Genomic DNA, 20,236 nt, shown 5'->3' with positions numbered 1-20,236 from the left:
GGTGATACTGATTCATCTTATTGGGCAATCGCTGGCGACCCAAATCTTCCTAACACTCAAGCATTTCAAGCAATTGTTACCGATAAACAATTTTATGATAAAAACATTTACAAATTCGCACCTTTTGATTTCTTTTGTTTTGATGAGAAATTTAAACCTAAATTAAAGAATAAAGCTGAAGAAAAAGCACATGAGAAGAAGTTATTGGGTTTAGCAATTGAGAAACAAGGTGATAACATGGTTGCTTTATGCCCCAAGTGTTATACATCATTCAACGGTTCAATTGATGGAAGTGATTTTAAAAAGATTGCACAAAAAATGAAAGGAGTTAGTTTACGACAAAATAAACAATTAACACCTAAAAATTATTTGGATATAATAAATGATAAAGTGATATTTGATGGTCAGAATATTAATTTACAACTTAAAAACGGGTCAATGACTCGCTTAACAATCGGTAAGACTGCATTAACAGGAGCACACACTAAGGCTGTATGTTGTGAAAATGGATGTTGTATGCCGTTTATTTAATGAAATGCCACAGAAGAGACAAAAGGAACCGTTGAATGATGGTTTTGATTCTTGATCAAAGGGGTGGGCACCCTTAAAACATTTATTTTATTTTTATATAAATGGATAACGTAGATTTAGAAAATTTAATTGATGATTTAGTACGTGATCAAAATTTTCTTAGTTATTATGATTTAAAAGCATATCTCCAAAAATATGATGAAAATATAACGGATGATGATATGGATTATTATTATTCATATTATGATAGATTTTAAAAAGGGTTTCAAGATATTAAATAAACCAATTGACCCGAAAATTCAACCGTTAAAGGAAAAATTTAGTCGCCCTTCATTTGCTCCATATCCATATTCATACGAAATCGATCATCTGGAATATTCAAAAGGAAACGTTACTTATTTATTTGCCATTAACATTAACACAAGATATTTATATTGCATTCCGGTGAAAGGGAAAATAGAACAGGAAACAAGAAGAGCTATTCAATACTTACTAGATCATGAAAGAGTGGATAATATCAGGGGTGATAGTGATAAAGGATTTCAGGCAGCTATGGCTCATTATTTCCCACAAATTAATTTTTACTTTTCATCCTCTCCATATACGTTTCATAATAAAATAGTTGATGCGGTAATGAGAACTCTTAGAGATGCGTTAGGGGTTAACGGTCAGATATACTGGGATGGAAATCATGACTCCATCATACAACAGTTAGTATATTATTACAATAATACATGGCATAGAACTATAAACATGAAACCAGTGGAAATGAAAAATGATATTTCAAAAGAATGGGAATATATTAGAAAGCAAATGGAAAGGTTGAATGATGTTAAACGTGAACAAATTAATTCGGGGCTAATGAATTTTAAACAAGGGGATAAAGTTTTGATTCATCTCGATTATGGAAAAACTGATAAATCAATGACAAAAAGAAGACGAAGATTTGACACAATAGCTGAATTTGTTAGATATATTAACGGCAATGCATTAGTTGAAGTTGACAATAAATTAATAGAAATTCCGATTTATTTTATTACTCCATTATATTTAAATAATATTTAATTTTTTTATTTCGTAAGAAATGGGTGACAACGAAGCAGCCAAGAGTCCAGACGATGAATATAAAAAGAAACTAAACAGAATTAAATCAAAAATATGCTATTACAAAAAGAAGCCGCAATGTGGTGGGGTTGAAAACGATCAAGAAATAATCGAAAAATTAGAAACTTATCGTTCAATCCTCAAACTGAGTGAAGCAAAAATAAAAGAATTTAATAGAATAAATAAATTGATTGGAAGAGATGAATTTAATAAAGATGAATTTTTAAACTCAATCCAAAATTAATTTTTATTTTTCTTTGACAACATCTCTCTTTCCATCATTACTGCATAACCACATTTTCTCAGTTTTAGTGGTTTGTTATTTTTAGCAAGTTCTCGCGGCATTTTTATCGTTTCCTCCCTTGTTATGATTCGTGGTAAATTTTGAGCTTGCGGGGTATTCATTTATATAAAAATAAAATTTTGTTATCAGTTATTTTATCGTTAATGGTTTTCAGGTTATTCAATAATTAATTCAAATCATAACACCATGTTTGTTTACCGTCTATTCTTCTCTGATGTTGACATATCTGTCATTTCATACAAAATAATTTTAAAACTAACTTTATTTTCTGACTTTCACAAAAGACCAAAAATAAACGCTTTACATGTATTTTTCAGCAACTTCGTCAAATAATTTTATAGCTTTATCTATCTCATCTACTTCAAACGTTTCGTTACCTTTCGTGGGAGCACCATACATTTTCTCAAAAACTTCAAGCAGTTCTGTTTCAGCAGCTCTCATATCATTAACAAACACAACCTTGACTCTATTGACTGTACTGTCATATCTTTGAGTTATATTATATGTCCTTCCTATCTTATATCTTTTTGTGTTGAAGTCCTTCGGTTTCTGAACGATGTAAAGTAAGCCTTCACTGCAACGTTCCATATCGAATGAACCATATGTTATGAAGTTATATCCAACAACTGGGTCTAACCATAACAAAACTATTGGTATAAGACTTTTGTCTATAAGATATGCTCTTGTTCCATGAAATGCTACTGATATCATAAGCTCAGGATTTCTTGTCAAAATTTTCTGAGTTGAAGCATTTCTAACCCAGTCGTTTGTTTTCTTTTCAGATGGAGATATAATGTCTGACAAAGAATATTTGTTGTATTTCTTTGAGTATCTTACGTTTAAATCACCTATTCTAACCACTTTGGTGTCATCGTCTATCTTTCTAACTGTTTCAAACTCAATGTTTGTCATTACTGTCTTTACATACAAAATAAAAAAAGATATAAAAATAAAATTAGCGTCAATGGTTTTCTAACTAATGAAATTCATTATTTTTGAAGAACTGAAGGTGCTACCATGTTACCATGTTGACGACAACATAGGAGGAAAGCAATAATGATTTATTTTTGAAGAACTGAAGGTGCTACCATGTTGTCATGATGACGACATGAAATTGTGTCAACAACATAGGAGGAAAGCAATAATGATTTATTTTTGAAGAACTGAAGGTGCTACCATGTTGTCATGATGACGACATGAAATTGTGTCAACATCACGAGAGGAAAGCAATAATGATTTATTTTTGAAGAACTGAAGGTGCTACCATGTTACCGGGTGCTACCAGGTAATTTAATTTCTTTTAAAAATAGTGACAACATGACATTTTGACAACAACATAGGAGGAAAGCAATAATGATTTATTTTTGAAGAACTGAAGGTGCTACCATGTTGTCATGATGACGACATGAAATTGTGTCAACATCACGAGAGGAAAGCAATAATGATTTATTTTTGAAGAACTGAAGGTGCTACCATGTTACCGGGTGCTACCAGGTAATTTAATTTCTTTTAAAAATAGTGACAACATGACATTTTGACAACAACATAGGAGGAATGTAAAAATAAATTCAAATCATACTTTATAAAGCTTCATTTACAGGTATTTCATCGTCAGTAAATGAATCCTCATCATCGTTTGGTTCAACCTGTTTATATAATCCTTTCATTTCTTCTTTCAAAACATAACACCATGTTTGTTTACCATCTATTCTTCTATGTTTCCTATCACATTTATCCTTAATACTCATTTGAAAATTCTTGTCTTTCATGTCTGATGGTTTGCAGAATAAAGCATTTTCACACGTCATACCTGCACACAATTCATCATAATGTGTATTTATCCATACATCTAAAGGATTTGATGATAATTCGATTAAATCTTGTTTGGCTTCAGTCATCGGTATGATTCGTACATTAAATAATGAAAGGTCGTAATTGATAAAATATGTCAGTAAATTATCATAAAATTCCTTTGTGCATGAATCCATTAAATTCTTGAAGTAATCAAATTGACCCTTAAATTTACCATTAACTCTTAAAACCACGTATCTTCTGTCTCCAACTTCAATTTTGACAGGGTAAACGTTATTAGTTACAAAAATGAAGTTTGCAACGTTCTGAGCAGTTCTTCTGGGTTGATTCTTTTCATTAATTCTAATCTCATTATCCGTTATAATTGATTTCAAAGCGTTGAAGTTTGCGAGTCTGTCTTCACCAACATTCTTGAGTTCATTAAGTACAAGAAACATTTTATTTTCAACTACTGAGTTGAAATTACCCGTTAGCTCACCTATTTCAGTAATGTTTTTACATGAATAACCAGCGAGAAGTTCAGAAATAATGTCTGTAAATCTGTTTTTACCTGTTCCCTGAAGTCCTTTCAAAATAATTGCTGTTTCATTCTTGATTCCAGGATGTTGAATCATTGATGCAATCCAGCCGAGAAGGTATTTATACACTTCATCGTTATTATCACAAATGGCTTCTTTAATGAAATTCATAAACATCTCAATTTTTGAGTAATCAGGCTTTTCAAGAATGTTGTATTTATAACCCTGAAACGTTGAGAAAACATCGGGGGAATCAGATTTAAAGCAAACACCCTTAACTGTTAATGAAGACAATTGATTTAGTAGTACATCCCATGCTGTTATTGTTTTACCTTCTTCTTTAAATAATTTAATCATTTTGAGTGACTCTTTCATGTTTGATTGAAGAACGAATGATATTTGATTCATTTTGTTGTGGATATTATATTCCTTTTGAATGAAATATTTGTTTCCACAATCTACAAAACGGATTACACGTGATAAATCCTCAATTACTTCAGAACTGTTTTTATACTGATGATTTTCAGCCTTGCGTCTAATATCTGTTATCAAAAACGAGTCATCAAGTTTTATATCAAATGTTATTTTTGGCTTACGTAATAAAGGTAAAACGTATTCATCATAATATTCCTTTTGATATAGTTTTAGAATCTTCACTAAAACAAATGGAGAAGTCATTAAATGTGCATATCTACTACGTGCTTTTTCAAAATTACTTTTTGCATTTTCTGTTAAACTGCAAAAGTTATAAACGTTATCGTATGCTTCATTAATTAAATGATTAGGTAACGAATTAATAGCTTGAAACAGTGTGAATAATGTAACTTCTTTTTCTAAATTCATGTTTCCACCGTCATTATGTACTTCAAAATCACAGATGCCATCAACTATGCTCTGGGCAAGTTTATCGTCAATGTTTACATCTTTGTTTTCATTCATGATAGTCTTTATTTCTTCGTTCTTCTGTTCAACTCTTACCTTAATATTCAAATCATTTAATATATCGTTTACTGTTCTGGTTAATGTTGAATCATAACTTCCACGAATGAATGAGTATGTATTGATTGGTTCTGTTGCATTCTTGCGAACTCTTGATTCAGCCATAACCACTAAAGAACGCTTTGAATCATCCATAGAAGTCATGATATCGATATCATAATCATTGCAGGAATAACATTTAATCATTCTGTTCGAAACTGCATAGAAGAAATTAGTGTTGCAATAAATGTGAAGACCTCCTGAAGCGGTTTTAACGATAACATCTTTATCCGAAAGTTTTGATAGAATGTCTTTTCTAACTGTTTCTTTAAGTTCATCATTGTACGATTTATTGATATCAACATCTATAATCGTTAAATTCGAAATTTTATTTACTAATAAAGCCATACCAGTTTTCCTTCCTCTTCCTCCATCATGTTTGAGGTAGTTATGTAAATCAATCTTGTTTTCACCAATTCTTTCGTTGAGGGTTTTAGTTTCTGCCATAACTAATTCCTCAGCTAATTCCTCAACTAATTCCTCAACTAATGAATCAACTTTTTCATCAGAAACGATATAGTTGCTGTTGTTGTTTGTTGCCGTCATTTATATAGGAATAAAAAAATAAAAATAATTTTAAAACTAACTTTATTTTTGGGCTACATCATATTTCCTATGTTGTTGTCAAAATGTCATGTTGTCACTATTTTTAAAAGAAATTAAATTACCTGGTAGCACCCGGTAACATGGTAGCACCTTCAGTTCTTCAAAAATAAATCATTATTGCTTTCCTCTCGTGATGTTGACACAATTTCATGTCGTCATCATGACAACATGGTAGCACCTTCAGTTCTTCAAAAATAAATCATTATTGCTTTCCTCCTATGTTGTTGTCAAAATGTCATGTTGTCACTATTTTTAAAAGAAATTAAATTACCTGGTAGCACCCGGTAACATGGTAGCACCTTCAGTTCTTCAAAAATAAATCATTATTGCTTTCCTCTCGTGATGTTGACACAATTTCATGTCGTCATCATGACAACATGGTAGCACCTTCAGTTCTTCAAAAATAAATCATTATTGCTTTCCTCCTATGTTGTTGTCAAAATGTCATGTTGTCACTATTTTTAAAAGAAATTAAATTACCTGGTAGCACCCGGTAACATGGTAGCACCTTCAGTTCTTCAAAAATAAATCATTATTGCTTTCCTCTCGTGATGTTGACACAATTTCATGTCGTCATCATGACAACATGGTAGCACCTTCAGTTCTTCAAAAATAAATCATTATTGCTTTCCTCCTATGTTGTTGTCAAAATGTCATGTTGTCACTATTTTTAAAAGAAATTAAATTACCTGGTAGCACATGGTAAAACGCTTGTGAAAAAAACAGGTGAAAAAAAAGGTGAGATCTCACCTCTTCACCTAAAAATTATTTTTGGTGTAAATTTATGATAAAAATAAATGATTCATTGAACTCTATACCATGCGTAAACTGTCATGTAAGGTGGCATGTATTCTTTACTTTGTCCCGTTGTTTGTGTATATCCTGAAACGAAATGTGTATGGTTTCCTTCTCCCTGAGTGTCACTCCAGTAACAATTTATAGCAAACTTAACGTCGTCTTTAACATCATATCCTTTACCTTTTGTCATTCCTGACCAATCCCAATATCTATGCTTATGCCAACCCGCTTGAGATGTGCTTAAATCTATGTAGTGACTGTGTGCAGGTAAATTTTCACCTGTAATCGTTTTACTTCCACCCATTTCCTTTGAAGAGTTTGCACAATACAAAAACCTGTCGACTATTTGTTCCCATGCACCAACACCAAACATTGCTTGAGGACCTCTCGCATCCATAGACGTATAAATAGAACCTACTGGGTTCATTAAATCAAACATATGAGATAATATAGGATTGTCTCTTTTGAACTTAAAATATAGTGAAACTATTTCAGGTTTCTTCTGGTTTGTGTCGGAATATTTTTTATAATATAATCTTATGTTTTCAGGGTAGGTAAAATCTTGACTATAATATTTATTTTTGTCATCCGTATAATAATATACTATTCTCGTTTTTTCTATTGCATTATATCTTTTATATCTATAATAATCTAAATATAATGTTAACTTTTGTTCATCTACATGTGGTGTTCTGACGTCATCTCCATAGTCATAATAATATGGTGCTGGAGCTGTGCGAGGCAATGTCATATCTGTCATTTCATAAACTCTTAAATATTTCTTTTGTTCGTCTCCATATAAGTTTAAGTAACAGTTGTTGTCTAATGGAACTTTAACTTGTGTACCATTATTCTTTATATAGCTTACATACATTTCATTGTTATTTTTCGGAATGAGTTTACACCGCATACCATTTCTTAAGGACTGTACAAACTGCCATCTAAAATATTTATTTTCTTCATTGACAGAAAAGTCACCAACAATAGTTTCAATATTTTCAGTTGTTCCTATCAAACTTTGGTATATTCCATTAACACAATCCTTATCTGCCTTCTTCTCTAACTCACTGTTGACATATTCCTTATCTGCTTTAAGGTCTAAACATCCTGAAACCCACCCTGTATCAGCTTTAGTTTTTAAAATCTTTGATGCCCATTCATGATACCATTCAACCCTTTCTTTAATTTCATTATCTTTTTCATTAACATATTCCTTATCTGCTTTAAGGTCTAACGCACTAGCCACACAATCCTTATCTGCCTTCTTCTCTAACTCACTGTTGACATATTCCTTATCTGCTTTAAGGTCTAACTCACTGTTGACATATTCCTTATCTGCTTTCTTCATTATGTCATTTAGGAAACCTTTTATGAATTCCTCATTTAAATTAAATCTTCCAATCTTCAAAACTTTAGGAAATGCATTTAATGCGTAATATCTTTGTTCTTCTGGTGGAATTGATGTTATATCATCCGTTATTCCTTTAATTTTTGAATTCATAAATAAAATTTCTTTTATATTTGATATCACCGCACCACCTTTGCAAACGAATTCGAAACGCTCATTTTTCAATACTATCTCCAAATCTCCATATTTCAACCTCTGTGTTTGTTCTGCCGTCTTTGAATTATATGCATATATGGCGTATGTAATGGTCTGAAGGACCTGGATGCTTTGTGCCTTAAGTTGCTGTGGTTGCTGTTGTTTAATCATTTATTATGATTTAAAAATATTTAATCTGTTATCTCATCAGCTATTTTTTCTATTTGAAATTGCCATAATATTTCATTCATAAATTCTAAATCACAATCAAATAGGTCAGTTATTCTAAATTTAATATTTGATAAATCTTTTGAATGAAGAATAAATGAATTCCCGGATAATTGAAACGGATATGATAAAGAAAATGTGTTTAAGTTGATTGATAAAATGTTTTGTATTGATGGGTAAGAGTTAGGGTCTAATGTTTGATGTGAAAATCTCATTGGGGTATTAACTTTATCACATTTGATTAAAATGAAATTGGAACCAGTGTCAGAATACAAAACATCCCCAACATCTTTTTCAAAATTTAATATCCCCAACAATGAACGAAGATGAGGAGTACAAAATTTAATTTTCAGCGGAAATTTAATAAGGTTATTTATTTCATCAAGTTCAAAAAGTTTATCAGGTTTTGATTTAAAATTTCCTTCATACCATACGATAAATGATTCATTTAAATAACTTAAAATCATGTTAATATCCCATTTCGCTATCACATTATTTATATACATATCATACGTTTTTTCAAGGTCATCTTTAATAAATGATATATAATCTGAAGGGTCTAAAAGAATGGGATTAAATTTACCACTCACAGAAACGAGAGTAACATTATAAATTCCACTAACTGTTAAATTTAATTCACAACTATTATTCGAAATAATATTGATAATTGACATTTTTATTACGATTAAAAATATGGTAAAGCGTTATTTTCCAGTGATAAATAAAACTAGAATAAGATTACCTCAAGAATTCATAAATTCAACGAATAAGAAATTCATTCATGTTATAAATTTTAGTGTTTTCAGAAAATACGAGTCAATGTCATATTCATCAACAGGTTATATTTCACTTCATTCAAATTTAGTTCAATCAAACCCATATAATGACCATTTCATAAGATTTTCAGATGGTATTAAAAATGTAATTGATAGATTAAAATATGAACAGATTGACAATATCGAATTTTTGGAATTTTGGTTTAAATATCCTGATGGAAAAAAGATTGAAGTTAAAGATAAAGCTGATACTATAACAAAAACAATTACAATGACCGATCCGGATAGTGGGGAACAAAAAGAAATAAAACAAACGATAGAAACTGGTGAAAGGTCAATTATTATTGATTATGATTCAAAGGATTATTATTCGATAATGTTAATGCTTGAATATTAAATAGCCTTAACAAAGAATTTTTCAAGTGATATTTTATATTCATCAACTATTTTATTATAAATATCATTATATGTTAAATGAAGTTCAGTTGTTGTTCTATTCTTTGATATCTTAATTGTGCTAATATCCTTTATAGGATTTATTTTTGCAAGTGTTCCGCAGCATGAAACCTCATCATCTATGAAAAATTGAATCTTAACGTCTGAATCTTGAACATCACAAAGAATGGCGATAATGTGAATTAATGATTTATAAGGTAAAATAATTAAACCGGATTGGTCAATTAAATTTATTATTGAATCATAATTATTAATTATTATATCACGGTAAATTTTCATTAATTCAGAATTAATGTCTACTTTATATGGGTTCTCGATGTTTGATGAAAGAGGTGGGGGTATGTTGGATAAGTGGGAATTTCAACAGGTTCTTTACCAGGTTCAGATAAAATGATTGGGTCTCCATCTTCTTTATTTTGCTCCTCCTCTTTCTTTGGTAAGTCACGAGTTAATAAATTTGGTTGAGTTGCTGACCTTGTTAATTCAGGGCTAACATTAACTTTAACATTTTGAATAATTCGTGATTTATCATCATTTACGTTATAACCAACCGTAATCTCTGCTTTTGCGTTTGTGTTCTTTTGACTTGTGAAACGTCTTCTCATTTATAATTGAATAAAAAAAGAAAAATATATTTAAAGTTTTATTTAGTTGTTACGGTAATATCCCAAGGTTCATCCTTGTTTGTTTATACTTTCTTTGTAACTGCACCAATTATGTTATTGATAATGATTTGAGTTTCTCCCAGTCTTATTTTATCATTTACAATATCTTTAATCATTTCATTACATGCATTCTTAAAACCATCTGATTTTTCTAATTTACGTCTATCACTTTCTTTAATTAAATCAAAGTTATAACCTTGTTGAGAATAAAGTGGTTTCTTTATCAATTCCTTGAACGCTTCTGAAAGTGAAGATGAAGAAATTCTTGCCACTTGAATTGGTTTAAATTCTGCTTTCATTGCTTCTTTCTGTTCATTGAACACTGGATCGAATAAAGCAACTTTAAAGAATTTCTTAGCTGGAATTTCGGGTCTAATATTTGCATATTGACCATCAAACTGATTAACATATCGTGGTAATCCATCCGGTCCCTCTTCAATAGCATTTAATTCTTCATTGAAATAAGAATATGGATTATAACGGTATGAATTAATTGGACCATTTTCACCTTCTCCAATGTATTGTTTAACAGCTTTTCCATTTTCATCAAATTGCATAGGATAACGTTCATTATATGCTTTACGTTTAGGATAATCACTTATACTTAATTTATAACCATTTATGACTTTAATATTACCTTGACCATCAGTAACGAAAACTTCATTTATACCATCAGGTTTTCCATTTGGTCCTGTAATGTCTGCTTCATGTGCTTCCCAATTTGGTCCATGACGTTTGGCATATGCTTGAGCTTCTGGTAATGTTAAAACGTTTCTCATTTGTTTAACATCTTTTTGAAGACCGGCAACAATGTGGACTAATTCTTTCATTCCATCAGGAACTTTCATAGTTCTATTATATGCACCCTTTTTGTTTGTCCCTTGTTTTAATGGAACCTGTAGAAGATTTGCTATTTCTGTCATGTTTAATTATAAATAAAAAATAAAAATTAATTATAAAAAGTTAATCAAATTTAACACTTCCTTTATTTAAATCAACTATTATTTTTCCATGTTCTCCTAATTGTTGATATTGTGTGTAAAGTTCATTAATGCTCATTGGTAAATTCACTTGATAAAGCATAACGTTCAACTGTTGACGACTAAAACCACTGAAAATGAAAAGTGTTGATAGGTTTGATTTAATGTTTGTGCTTAATGCTTTAAAGTATTGAACAGCCATAAAGAATGAACATTGAATATGTCGACATTGAGTTAATAATTGATTAAAATATGATTTCTCATTAGTTATTAGTTTTGATTTCACGGCATCATCTAGAAAAATGAGTGAATGCAAAAATTCTTTATCAAAATTTGAAATAGAAAGTGTTTCAAATAATTCATCCCGTTGTTTATCAATAATTTTATCCTCTAATCCTTGCTTCTTGATTGTATTATATAATTCTTTATACATTAAAAAGTTTTTTAAATAATCTTCTGCTTCTTCTTGTGATAAATAAATAATTGGAATTTTGATTAAATGCTTTAAAGATTCAAATGTATCATCTGAAGGTGAACCTGAACGGTTGATATAAATTAACACATGTGAATGGGGGAAGTGTTAGCAATAATGATAATTTGTTTTAATATCGTTAATGTTTTACCTTTATTTTGTTTACCAATTGCTGCAGTGATTGAATTTAAGTAACATTCAGAATATGGAATTTTCATTAATTTTTCCTTAGATAGAGCATTTCTATTATCACTCAATGCTTCATTAATCATATCATCTACGTATGTATTATATACTCCTGCTAATTCTTCATAAGGGGTGGATGAATTTAAATCCATTTAATCAAAAATAAATTTATAATTTTAAACATTTCTATTCATCAATATTTCATCATATGAACTTCTATACTGCGGTGGTGTACCTGTTGATGATATTTCAAACCTTCATCCGGTGTCCATGTCCAATATGTAGTCCTAGTAAACCAAACCTGAGGAGGATTTGTCACCTTTGAACAGTAAGTGTCATTTTCACCCTGAATGATTGGATAAGCTTTCACTTGTACTGTAACTTGTGAGTTGAAAGTTTCTAATCCATCAAAGAATATACCCGCTCCATTACGTTGAACTGGAATAGTGCATAAGAATGAAGTTTGGTCTTTCCATGTTCTAGCTGATGGCGTGCCATCATCTGCATTCAGTGGTCTAGTTAATGAGTCCTCGTATTCTTCCGTGCATTCATTCACTCCATCTAAATCAGAAGCTTGAAGCATACGTGTAAAGAATATGTCACCCACTGTGGTCATCGCTTGATCGGGGAAGTTTCTGGAATCTATAGTGACCTGAAGACCTCGAAGCATTGGATTTTCTAAAACCGTTCTTTGCATTGCATTCTTTGGAAATGTTAACACAACATCTGTAACATTATGAAGAGCGTATGAGAAATCTGAGCTAATACCTTCAGGAGTGATGCAACCTCCATTTAGTGAACGAACGTCAATATGTTGAGCTGGAATCATGAATGGATCTTCCTTACTAATAAACGTGGTATTGCTTTAACTGATTCTTCAATTAAACCATATCCTGGTGTAATGCATTTATCCTCTAAAACTTCCATCTTTGTGCATGAAATAATAACGTCATCAACTGTTGCGTCAGCAGATGTAGCGGCTAAGCTTGTAATTAATTTGGCAGGAAGTCCGATTTGTTGGAATTTGCGATCATATTTATAAACATGATTCATAATCTTTTCATAATTTTCATCAGTTATCTTTTCATAAACGTAATTTTGTAAATCAGCAACTCTTAACGGGTCAACCTGACAAAATACTAAAGTATCCCTGAAAACATAATATTTAAGAATGATATCACCAAATGATTTAGGATAATCATCGAACGCCTGAAATGCTAACAAATCATTTACCGGAATAATCATATCAAAAGTGATATCAACTTCTTCATTTGCTTTCTTGAAAACTTCTGAAGGGTCAATATATTTTCCACATACTGAGTTATCATATTTTTGAACATTATTATATAACGAATGAACAAACTTTTTAACTTTCCTTTCTGATTTTGGTTTATATGTTGCAAATGCGAAAGATTCACGGGCGCAATCCATCTGAAGATAACCAGCATCACCTCTTTCGGTTTCTACTTCTAATTGTTTAAAGTTTTGATTTGATGATTTGTAACCAACGAATAAACGCATACATTTAAAAGCGGCATCACATGTGAAAGCTTTATTTGAAACTAGAGTTGCTTTAACTTTGCGTTTAATATATGTGTCACCTAATTGGTTCACATCATGAGCTGGATTTGTAATTCTTAAATGAGTTTGTTTATCATCAAAATATGGAGTATCAGAGTCATAGCATGAACTTTCAAGTTCTCTATAATATCTTCTACCGTCATTCTTTGCAAATATTTCATTTATCTTTTCGAATGAATGAAACACATTTCCATTAATCGGTTTAGTGTTTGGCACCAAATAGTTAGTCGTCATTTATTATTAAATAAAAAATCAAAATTAAAATATGAAAATGAATTTTTAATTTTAATGAAATAATCAACTATGGCTGCAGGATTCTTTAAAAAATTATGGGATAAAGTAAAAAGAGGAGCGAGTAAAGTTTGGGAAACAATGAAGAAAGGAGCAAATTGGATATTTAAGAATAAAGAAGCAATTAGTGACGTTGCTGAATCAATACACACAAAAGCTGCCCCAATAAGAGAAATATTAAATAAAGGAGAAAAAGTTTATCAAAGACTACAACCGATACTAAGATAAAAATAATATTTATTTATTTTTCCACTATTTACCTCCTATTTTATTAAGTATTCCTTCAGCAATTCCACCAACTGCGTTACCTGCTTGTGCTCCCATCGCCGGATTACCTGCTTTAGCACCTAATACTCCACCTATGATAGTTCCTGCCGTTTTCGCTACTGGTGCCAAAAAGTTTGCAATGAGTTTAATAATCTTTTGATGAACCCAACCCGCAGCTTTCTTAATTCCATCCCATAATTTTTTGAAGAATCCTGCAGCCATTTCTGATTATTTCATTAAAATTAAAAATATATTTCATCACTTATATTCTAATTTTTATTTAATGATAAATGAAACCAATTTTAAAAATAAATGGAACAGAGGAGGAAGAAATAAATGAAAGTGAAAATATTCAACAAAAAATAAACGTTGTTAAACCAATTACTGAAATAAAAAATTTTTCATCTGTTGAAGAATTTAATGACTATTATGCTAACAATAAAAAATTATTTGAAGAATTGACAACATGTAAATTGAATAAAATGTTTAAAGTTGATGGATTCAAAATTTCAAAAATAAAAGGAGAGGTTAGTTTGAAATCTATTCCTCAATCAAGAATCACATCATTAATGAAAATTGATGATTTAACAAAAAGAATAGAAGAGATTGAAGAAAGAATGAATCAAATAATTGATTTCATAAATTCAAATAATCATTAGTTTCTTAAAGTTCTATGTTGAACTCATCAAATTCTTTTTAAAGTTTATTTTTTAAAAAATTTTTATATTTTTTATTCATGAAAATAATTATTTCTAATTTCTTTTACTCTCTCATACATACTAGATTTGAAGAATTCAGAACATTTCCCATAATCTCCTAAATGTTTTCTTATCTTATTGGTTTTCCATTCATTATATGAAACTGTATAAACTTTATCTTTATCTTTGCATCTTTCATCACTTCTAATATATTTATATTTCAATTTTGATTTATTGGTTTCATATTCATTAACGTTTAATAATTCACAATCTTCCTTTTTAAATAAATGTTTTATGTATTCAGGATTAACAATTCTATAATATTGCTTCCCTTTAAATCTTTGAATATAAACAGGAACACCATCCTCTAAAATTCGATAATCTATTTTATCTGGTTTTACTTGTTGGGTCATTTATGTAAGAATAAATAAATAAATTATTTTAAAATTAATGTTAAAATAATGATACAAAATCGTTCGATATTGTATGAATTCTTACGTTTACAATAAAAGTCACTAAACCCATCATATACTACTACTAATCCTGAATATGCTATTACTTCTCATCAAACTCCAAAAAGTATTTACATCCTTTGAATATAGCATTTTGGGACAATTGTGAATCATTAGAGTATCACTTTCGAATTTGCCAAATTTTGCTCCCAAAAAAGGGCATAATATTAAACAAGGCATGCTAGGTGTTAGTTTTTTGGTGCCAACGAAAACAGTCGAACAATCGGGTGTGGAATTGAAGATTATTAATCCAAGAGATTTTATTCAGAATGGAAAACATGATAAAGAGAATTCATAGATATCTAAATAAAGTTGAGATATCTTGTTTCAGAAAAACAATATTGAGTGTTTCAAAACTAAAACTATTGATGTTGTCTTTTCTGAAGATTAGGAAAGACAATTGTAATGATAATCCCATGCAGGCTATTGTTGGTGGTTACTATTGCCCAATAATTAAATATTTTATAGTTATTTTTTATATTTTTACCTGATTACTGTCGAATTCAATGTCTGGTACATATGAGCCATATTTCATGATTTCGCTTTTAAAGGCACTCTTATTGATAATCGAAAATCGAAATTGTCTGATAGAATCTTGTACAATCATTTCTATGAAGCGAGAAATCGGTAAATTTCGTTTACGATATATCAGAAACAAAAAGAAAAATGAATTTTAAAAACGATAAGATTCCAATAAAATTATGAATAAATCATTGAACAATGATATATACAAACTTTGGAGTCAATTTCCATAAAGCAAACTATGACTGAGAAGGATCGGGGGTGCCTATCAATTTAAATTGAGAATACCATTCAATAAATCTTGACATTTCATTGAAACGTTCAATAAGGTATTCACTTTTGAATACCAGATTGATAATCGGAATAAACATTGGTAGTCGCCATCTTAGAATAACGATAGATCTTTGGAGAAATAACATTTTATTGAAAAAGTAACTTTTCATATTGTGAAACATATGTACAATTATGAACATAGTTCATTAATTTATAATAAATTTTAAAACGGTTTATTTTTATAGCTGACAGATTTTTTAAATTTGCAGTTAAATAATAGTACATATATATGGCATTCCAAACGGGAACCGCGGTTGGTTACCATGGATTTCCGTCACCGGTCATATTTTAAAGATTTTTTAAGCCTTATAAAAATATGCTTTGTAAATCATTTTTTGTAAATCGGCAAAAATTTGGTAATTTTCTTCAACTAATAAATCTGCGAATAGCATTTATAATACAAGAACAATCTTTTAAAATGCGTTTGATTCATTTTTGTATAATTTCATATAGGCACATATATTCTTCCGGGACTTTCCGTGATTTTACCGTAAAATCATTAGTTTACACCAATTTTTCCGTATTTTGAATAGTTTACTGCACTTTTTTCGGTAAAATTGAGTTACTGGAATCCGCAAAATTTCCGGACCTCATTTTTCATAGAATATAATAATAATATTTGATAAAAAGATATATTATTTATATTTTTGATTTTTGAATTACGGAAAAAGTGAATTGATAACTTGATTTTTTTATATGGTTAATTTTTCAAATGATATTATGAAGATCTAAAATATTAAAAGTAAAAAATTGAATTACGGAAAAAGTGAGGTCAAAAGTGAAATAAATTTGCAGAACAATTTTCATTGAAATAAGCTTTATTTTTCATTATTAATAACAATGCAAAAAAATATTTATCACGGGTTCAAAATTTAAAATTAAATATTTTAATAATTTACATCTTATTCTTTATTTTATATTTAACCCGTGAAAATATCATTTAAAAATTGAATATATTCAAAAAGCTTTATTTTTATTATGACTGCATGGGATCCTCATGTATATGATGAGTGGATTCCATTTAAGAAGACGAAATATCCACCAACTCCTGAAACATTGGAAACAAAGTGTGGAAAAAAATGTTTCACTACGATCGGCTATTATGAGAATGAGCCTAATCAATCAGACAAAGGAAGGCTCTTTACATACTGTGCCGAATGTAGTGAAACATTAGTTCAAGGGCAGTTCGTGCGATGCATTAAAAAAAGCAGGAAAAATGATTTTAAAGATCATAAGTGCAAATTTTTACTCCCAATGCCCAACTACGTTCCTGCTGAGCACCAAGTTGAGAATACTCAGCAAGCAGTTGGCTCTGGTAATGATCCTTCGTTAGAAGAGATCATTGCCAGGCTTATTGCGAGCCTAGATATAAGCCTTTATGCCACAATGAAGCCAGCATTTAAAAGCTTCCTAGAGAGCTTCGCCAAATGGCTTAAAAATAAAGTCAATCGCGAACAGGGCATCAACTTTACAATCCCAGACATTGAGTTCACACGGCGCGGTGTCAGAGAGGCATTGATTACTTTAGGCAAAACAGACTCCTCTCGGGGCCTAAAGTTCTGCGAGGAATTCCGCATCTTCTCAATTTCCCTGGACTGCGGAACACACGGCAGCCGTCATGGTCTATTCTCTTGTGTGTGCAATCCAGGCAAAACAGATCGCCACCAATTCTTCGACACAACAATTTCGACTAATTGGACATACGAGGACTACCATACGTGGTTTGATTCTCTTAAGGTTAATAAAAACCACGTAGCTGGAGTAGTCGGAGATGGTTTGCCAGCCCAGGTTAAAGGACTCTGCCACTGGAGGCCAGAAGGAGCCCTTTTCCCTGGCTTACAAACCGTGTACATTCGTTGCCTTAACCACGTCTTGAACAATGCTATTGTCCACGCACGTAAGCAATGTCCATTGTTGAATGAACTGATGAATAGAGTTCACCAGATTATCATTATCTTTAAGAATCACGATATGAGAGCGAGATACAAGATCAGGGTTCCATCAATCCCGGAAACTCGCTGGCTCTACATATATGATACTCTGTTTTTCATCTTTGATAATCTGGAAACAATTAATACTGCTTTAAGAAGTGGAGATCTTCCACTATCCCTTTCCAGAGCTACACGTGAACAGTTACAATGGACACGTGATGGAATTCCTCCACTCTTTAAAGATGCTTTAATGATATTCAAGCCATTAAAGCAACTTCAATTATGGCTGGAATCCAACAAGTCCATGGGTGCTTATGCATTCCTGATGATACAACAGTGCCAAGGGATGTTGGATGAAATGGCAGGAAGATTAACGCCAGATGGTGAAGAGATTCTCCGATCAATCACTACAATATTCAAAAATGATATGAAAGAATATGGTAGAATTGATTTGCTTCGGTTTGCTTTCGGCTTTACACCGTTAGCAAGGAAGATCATCAGAGACAAGAAGGGTTTTGGAGGAAAGACAAGCTATCCACCTATAATGCAGTTGAAAGATGTGCAAGTCCCAACGATTCCTTCCCTGAGGATCATCAATCGCGAGATCACATTTGAGAAACTCGGCGAAATCCTTGAAGAAGAACGAACAGAACGTGTTGACGAGGTAGCCGAGCATGATGAAGAGATCCAGCAAGCAGAAGAGGAACAAATGCTTAACGACGATCATGCAGCCGAAACAAATGCCGATGGTTCGAGGAATTCCTTGGTCTGGGATGTTGTAGATGAAGAGATAAAAGATCTATACACATTCATGATAACAATCCTCAGACAAAGAGCAATTGCCGAATCAACAGTTGATCCAACGATCAATAAAGACGATAGAGCCAAGGAATTGAGTGATGCTTACGATTTCTTCATAGAGCAAGATGATTCCCATCTTATAAATGGTCATCATCTTGCTCAAAATGATGGCAAGTTTTGGTACATGAATGGCATAAAGCAACTAAAAGCAATAAGACCAATTGGAAAAAGGATGATGTCACTTTCGTGCAGTGAAGCAGATGTAGAACGTGTAATATCTGAATTGCGAAAGACAAGAAATTCAATGAACGAATCATGCAAAGAAGAATATGTAGCATGCCGCTTCTTCATCAAGTTGAATGATGATCAATTTGATATTTGATTTTGTTTTTTAATAAAATTTATTAAATAATTTGTTTTAAAAAGTATTATTTTTATTCGTAAAGATATTAGACAGAAGGTGGCCAGCCTAATGTCTATCAATCTTTAATATTAGTAGTAATTTCCCGCATTTCTGAATGATGATTGATTAGCTTTGTTGTTATTGATGTAAAACTGGATAAGTATTAAATAATTATATTAATCTTGGCCAGGGGAGTGCTGATGGCCAGTCAGCAGCGGCCACTATGAATCATTATAATTATTTAATACCTAAATTGAGGTAAAAAGCAATAAGACTTGCCGAGCCTCATGCCCCTACCTCATATAAATAGAATCACACTTTAGTGAATCAACATCTATAAGAATGAAGTGTTTTGAAGCTGAAATAATATTGAATAGAAATTAATTTTTTCTGAAATTTTGAATGAAATTATGGGAAATAAAAAAATTACTAAATATTGTATTCATACAAATATATTATTTTAAAGGAAAAATAGATGCTGATAGAAACAATGAAAATTTTTGAAAACTTTACAATTAATTTATGTTCGTTAACCACAGAGCTTGCAATCCAAAGTTCATGTTAGACAACAAGAGTCATGAAGTCTCATACTAAGGGATATCCAACATATATTTTAATAATCTAATGTTTGTGACAAATATTCAACATAAAATTAAGTTTTCGTTTCGTTACAAGGCATTCATACTTTGGAGATATCATATTTAATGTACAGAAAAGTTAATATTAAACAATACATGCTAAAGAATTAATAAATAAGATAATAAAATAAATTTATACGTAATTACTTTCATTTAATATGCTTTATGCTGTATAATATTGATTAAGAGGCATTAAAAGGTTCCATAGTCTGCTTTTATAGGCAAGATTTTTGATAAAAATT

The 20,236-nt window shown here is 30.8% G+C and overlaps 6 protein-coding genes and 3 pseudogenes across 9 annotated transcripts, besides 2 other annotated features; 1 reads left to right on the top strand and 8 right to left on the bottom strand.

Annotated features, from left to right (window-relative positions):
- Window positions 1-12,768: part of a mobile genetic element that runs on past the window's edge.
- Window positions 3,520-4,188, bottom strand: TVAGG3_1051360 (uncharacterized protein; the record flags this gene model as incomplete). The annotated part of the gene is made up of 1 exon (XM_051255753.1): window positions 3,520-4,188. One exon carries the CDS (start codon window positions 4,186-4,188, stop codon window positions 3,520-3,522), a length of 669 nt encoding a protein of 222 aa, XP_051081327.1.
- On the bottom strand, window positions 4,579-5,454 carry TVAGG3_1051350 (annotated as a pseudogene). The gene has a single exon. A coding segment is annotated over exon 1 (876 nt).
- On the bottom strand, window positions 6,716-7,108 carry TVAGG3_1051340 (phage tail repeat-like family; the record flags this gene model as incomplete). The annotated part of the gene is made up of 1 exon (XM_051255752.1): window positions 6,716-7,108. The coding sequence occupies one exon, from the start codon at window positions 7,106-7,108 to the stop codon at window positions 6,716-6,718; it is 393 nt and encodes a 130-aa protein (XP_051081326.1).
- On the bottom strand, window positions 10,011-10,319 carry TVAGG3_1051330 (uncharacterized protein; the record flags this gene model as incomplete). The annotated part of the gene is made up of 1 exon (XM_051255751.1): window positions 10,011-10,319. The coding sequence occupies one exon, from the start codon at window positions 10,317-10,319 to the stop codon at window positions 10,011-10,013; it is 309 nt and encodes a 102-aa protein (XP_051081325.1).
- Window positions 10,403-10,936, bottom strand: TVAGG3_1051320 (uncharacterized protein; the record flags this gene model as incomplete). Its single annotated transcript, XM_051255750.1, has 1 exon — window positions 10,403-10,936. The coding sequence occupies one exon, from the start codon at window positions 10,934-10,936 to the stop codon at window positions 10,403-10,405; it is 534 nt and encodes a 177-aa protein (XP_051081324.1).
- Window positions 11,017-11,302, bottom strand: TVAGG3_1051310 (annotated as a pseudogene). The gene has a single exon. A coding segment is annotated over exon 1 (286 nt).
- Window positions 11,343-12,169, bottom strand: TVAGG3_1051300 (annotated as a pseudogene). The gene has a single exon. A coding segment is annotated over exon 1 (827 nt).
- A 1,373-nt stretch (window positions 12,769-14,141) lies between the features above and the next one.
- Window positions 14,142-14,378, bottom strand: TVAGG3_1051280 (uncharacterized protein; the record flags this gene model as incomplete). Its single annotated transcript, XM_001315956.1, has 1 exon — window positions 14,142-14,378. The coding sequence occupies one exon, from the start codon at window positions 14,376-14,378 to the stop codon at window positions 14,142-14,144; it is 237 nt and encodes a 78-aa protein (XP_001315991.1).
- A 2,071-nt stretch (window positions 14,379-16,449) lies between these two features.
- Window positions 16,450-20,236: part of a mobile genetic element that runs on past the window's edge.
- Window positions 17,200-19,335, top strand: TVAGG3_1051270 (ribonuclease H-like family; the record flags this gene model as incomplete). The annotated part of the gene is made up of 1 exon (XM_001315955.2): window positions 17,200-19,335. The coding sequence occupies one exon, from the start codon at window positions 17,200-17,202 to the stop codon at window positions 19,333-19,335; it is 2,136 nt and encodes a 711-aa protein (XP_001315990.2).

Source organism: Trichomonas vaginalis, chromosome I (assembly GCF_026262505.1).
Source record: "Trichomonas vaginalis G3 chromosome I, whole genome shotgun sequence".
Classification (NCBI taxonomy): Eukaryota; Parabasalia; order Trichomonadida; family Trichomonadidae; genus Trichomonas; species Trichomonas vaginalis.
The sequence above is the reverse complement of the archived record's forward strand: the minus strand, read 5'-3'. Positions and strand labels throughout refer to the sequence as shown.